At 54.1% G+C, this 4351-nt stretch overlaps 1 protein-coding gene across 1 annotated transcript; it reads left to right on the top strand.

Moving 5' to 3' along the window:
• The first annotated feature begins 1995 nt into the window (after positions 1–1995).
• Positions 1996–3095, top strand: LOC123124589 (protein LURP-one-related 8). Its single transcript, XM_044545176.1, has one exon. The coding sequence runs from the start codon at positions 2084–2086 to the stop codon at positions 2768–2770; it is 687 nt and encodes a 228-aa protein (XP_044401111.1). The 5' UTR covers positions 1996–2083; the 3' UTR covers positions 2771–3095.
• Positions 3096–4351: the final 1256 nt, after the last annotated feature.

Raw genomic sequence — 4351 nt, 5'->3', positions numbered from 1 at the left:
TATGCATATTTCCCCTGAATCTACGTAACTGGCGCTGTGATGGATGCGTGCATCCATCGTTCTGTACTGCAAGTATACGTGCCATGGCATTCATTAACCGGAAATACCTCAAACTGTGTAGCCACCCCTGCCTACTTTATCTTTTTCGGCTTCGATCGTTCTTCAAAGTTGATTACATTGGAAACGGAAGTGTACGATGGATCCACCAGCTGGATGGAATACGTTGCTGGCCGAGCCACAGCCACGTGTACGCATCTCGTGTGTCGTTGGATGGACACTCCATGTGGCGCACATGCTAGCTGACTTAATTCCGGCGCCAAGTTAGCTAGCTACATCTACATGCATGCACGTACGATGTATCTCTATGTCCTGTGTACTACGTACAGTACGTTGAAAGCTGAGTAGGGTGCTAGCTAGCTCGATGCCGACTTCACTCCAAGAGTCGCATGTTTTAATTTCTTTTTCGTTGCTTCAGTATGCGACATTTTGGTCCGAATATGCTACCCAAGTGTGTGTTAATCCGTGATTCATCCAGCTGCCCCTTCCCAAGCAAGTATATATGTACGCTGGATATGCCGCTGAATAATTTCATCCGGATCAAATTGACTTGCTACATATGGAGCATATCCCTGAATTATTTTGCCTGAATCACTTGCTAGATAGCATATCCATGAATAATTTCGTCTGGAGCATATGAACTTGCTGGCATATGCCCATCAAATTCTGATTTGTATAGCGAGCATATGTTCTGTTTTCTGCGTTTCCCACCATGGGAAAAAATTGGTACACGTCAGTTTTAGACCAACAAAGGATCATTTGCAAGTAGGTGTTGGATCGGCGCCACAGAAATTTCTACGCATCCAGGGATCAAACGTGCTGAATCGTGCATGCATGGAGCAATAATTAGGATGCAGTTCGTAGACAGCACCCAAACTAGCAAACTTGCTCTAGTGTAGCTTCTATCTACTTTTATCATCCAATGAATTAACCAGCGGTCGGTATAGGCTAGTGTAAACGGATCATAAAAGTGAGCTACGTAGTACGCTGCGCTACTAGTCACGTGCAAATACGCCATGACAAGAAATTCACGAGTTATATCACCAAAACACATTTTTATTTCCCTCAAAACAATACTCCAGTTGATTAAACTATGACTCCCTCTAGATTAATTATTTTGCGAATTTAATCAGGACATGGAATTTATACGCGCACGTACGTGCTATTCGTACATGCATGCGATGTTTGAGGACCCTCTTTTTTTACAGAATGTTTGAGGACCCTTGCTTTGGAGGCAAGGTATACAACTTTCATTCCTTGCCGCAGCATTCCACCATGGACCATATCACTACGACTTTATCTATCTACACTTTGAGGAGATTACAAAGTGATCAAATTTAGCCGGTGCGGTTAGCTATTGCTCAACGAATATGTTCTTTGCACGGCCGCCCAGCCGCCCGCCCGCCCGTCCACGATTTATCCCGATTCCTGGATGCCCCGCGGTAGCCCGTCATTCATATATCCCATGACATCATCAACAAATCGGAAATGTTATATGGTGAAAGATTTGTCGTGTCTTTGATAATACTCCGTCCGTCCCAAAATAAGTGTCTCAACTTTATAAATTTAGTAGATTTTATAAAGTTGACACACTTATTTTAAGACGGATGGAGTAGTTTCGTTATTTCTATGTCCTTTTTTTTGTTTGTGAAATTCCTTATTTCCATGTCGATCAATCAAGAATAATGCTAACGTGCAACTGCCGAGACGAAGAAAGAAAGAAAATGTCCATTGTTGTCGAGTGACAAAAAGGAGGAAAACTCCAATAAACTGAAAAGTAGTCACGCCTAGACAAGACATGCATCCGGTGCTCTACCGTCCACCTCACCTTATTCGGTTATTCATAGCTCAGCCGCCCTCCCGTCCAACCCGACCCTAGCCGGCCGGTATATATCCCCCTCCCGCCTCCCCGATTCTCCTCATTCTCCACCTCTCCTCCAACCTCCTAACCGCAAGCACGCCGGCCAGATCGATCGCGCCCCTCTCCGCGAGCCAAGCTAACTATCTACTCGTACGAGCTAACGGCATGGCAAAGGTGCACCCGAACGTCGCCGCGCCAGAGCTGCCGGCTGGAGGCAGAGCCGTCGTCGAGGAGGAGCAGCCCACGGTGCTGACGGTGTGGCGCAAGTCTCTGCTCTTCAACTGCGACGGCTTCACCGTCTTTGACGCCGCCGGCGGCCTCGCCTTCCGCGTCGACCGCTACGGCTCGTCGTCGAGGATCCGGCGCCGCGCCGAGGACGTCGTGCTCATGGACGCCGCGGGGAAGCCGCTCCTCACCGTGCGGCGCAAGATCAAGCTGAGCCTGGGTCTGGGGGAGCACTGGGTGGTGTACGACGGCGAGGCGAGCGCCTCAACCGCCAAGCCGCTCCTCTCTGTGCGCCGCCACCACGCCGGCCTCCGCCGCCGAGCGTCCGACAAGACGCTCGCGCACGTCACGCCGCTGGGGCCCTCTTCGGCCGGCGCCGACGCGGCCGCCTACGTCGTGGAGGGGTCGTATGGGCGGCGGAGCTGCGCGGTGCGGGACGCGCGCGGGGGTGCCCCCGTGGCGGAGGTGCGGCGGAAGGAGTCGGTGGGGGACGACGTGTTCCGGCTGGTGGTGCCTGACCACCGCCTGGGAACGGCGCTGTCCATGGGCGTCGTCGTCGCCCTCGACCAGATGTTCGGCGCCGCCTCGTCGCGGACGTCGCTCCTGCCCAGGAGCTGGTCGGCGTAGGAGGAGTACACTGGCCGCGGTAGGAGCCAGCTGGTGAAGCCGCTGACCTGGCGGTCCCACACGGCGACAAGGTTCTTCGCAAGGGGGAAGCTACTGGCCCCACCTGTCGGCGTGAGCACAGTTTTAGGTGCAGATTGCCCCGCAGAATGTAGTAGCAAAGCAGAAGAGTAATTCGCATTTAAATTTAGAAAGCAAAGCTACGGAGGCTGGATGCATGCATGCCTTAGGAATCGGTGTATATACAGTCAGCCTCTGAAACTTGTGTTCATGGATGATGCTAAAAAATACTATGTACATGGATCTGTAATGTCAGTGATATACTAAAGTGAGTGCTTGCGTCGCCGATCGTGTAAGGGAATCTTCAACGCCGACCCTCAAACCTCCTGCATCCTTTCGAACCGCACTTTTTGAACCGCGGAAGCCAACCAACGTGATTCTGTATCAGTTCACGACACGGTTCGAACATACTTTCTTCAGTAAACCGTAGACAAACGTGGGGGGCTTTGCGGGAGTCCGGCCTGCTCTCACGCCTGCTTCCAACCACCCAGGCCCACCCAAAACCTCCTCCCTCATTCGCGCGTGTTTCTGCCCGGCGCCAGCTGCCCGCATTCATATTGTTGTAGAGTGCACCGCTCCGCATTGAAGACAGCTTAGGGTGGACGCGAACTCTCACCGCCTCCGCCCTTGAAGCGATGCGCAAGCCGAAGGCGCCACCCGCGACGCGTCTCCGATGTATGTGCTTGTTCAATGCCGGAGACGCGTGACTGGACGAGATGTGCCAGATATCTACCATGCATGTTCAACGTCATGTCCGTCCGTATGCCGCCATTAAGCAGGCTCGCCGACCGAGAAACCCACTTCGGCGTTGCGCATTGACACACTGGACGCCTGGCCTCACCGGAATCCGCTATTTAAAGGCGGCCACACCCCGGCTAACTCTACTCCACAACACAAGCCGCTCCCCATCCTCCTCCCTTGCACTGTGTCCGCCATGACTGCAGGCAGCGAAGCACTGTGCAAGAGCCTTTTCACTCAGATGAAGCACGTGGTGGCCGCCCTTGCCGCTGCCTGGCAGAGCCGCCGCGCCAGGCGGATCAAGGCCAGCTTGCTGGCCAGCTCGCGCGAGGTCTCTGTCGACGAGGATGACACCACGATAAAGATGGGCTCCGAAGACACCGCCCCAGCTCTCGTGCCTCTTGTGCACGCAGGCTTCACCATGGAGCAGGCGCAGGCGCACTACAACGGCACCATGACGGAGGTGCAGCCTGCGCTGACACCTTTGTCGGTGTTCCAGCAGGCACAGGAGGAACAATGGTACAACTTGTTCCTTTTGGAGCAGCACTGGTTGGCGGAGGGCCAGATCTATAGCGAGCGCACGAGAGAGGAAGTTGTGGCGGCCACGGCCGCGGCGAACCCCAACTTCGTCGTGGAGCAGCGTGCCATCTACGACGTCGTCCGCGCTCAAGCTGCCACTCGCCAGAAAGCGGCAACCACGGAGGCGCAGCTGCAGGTGATCGCGGAGGACAACAATGCCACCTGTGCATCCTACGCGCCGCCGACAAACTATTAGGCGGCCCGGTG

The sequence above is a fragment of the Triticum aestivum genome, chromosome 5D (genome assembly GCF_018294505.1).
Source record: "Triticum aestivum cultivar Chinese Spring chromosome 5D, IWGSC CS RefSeq v2.1, whole genome shotgun sequence".
NCBI lineage: Eukaryota > Viridiplantae > Streptophyta > Magnoliopsida > Poales > Poaceae > Triticum > Triticum aestivum.
Note: the sequence above shows the minus strand (reverse complement) of the source record. Positions and strands in the feature narration are given on the sequence as shown.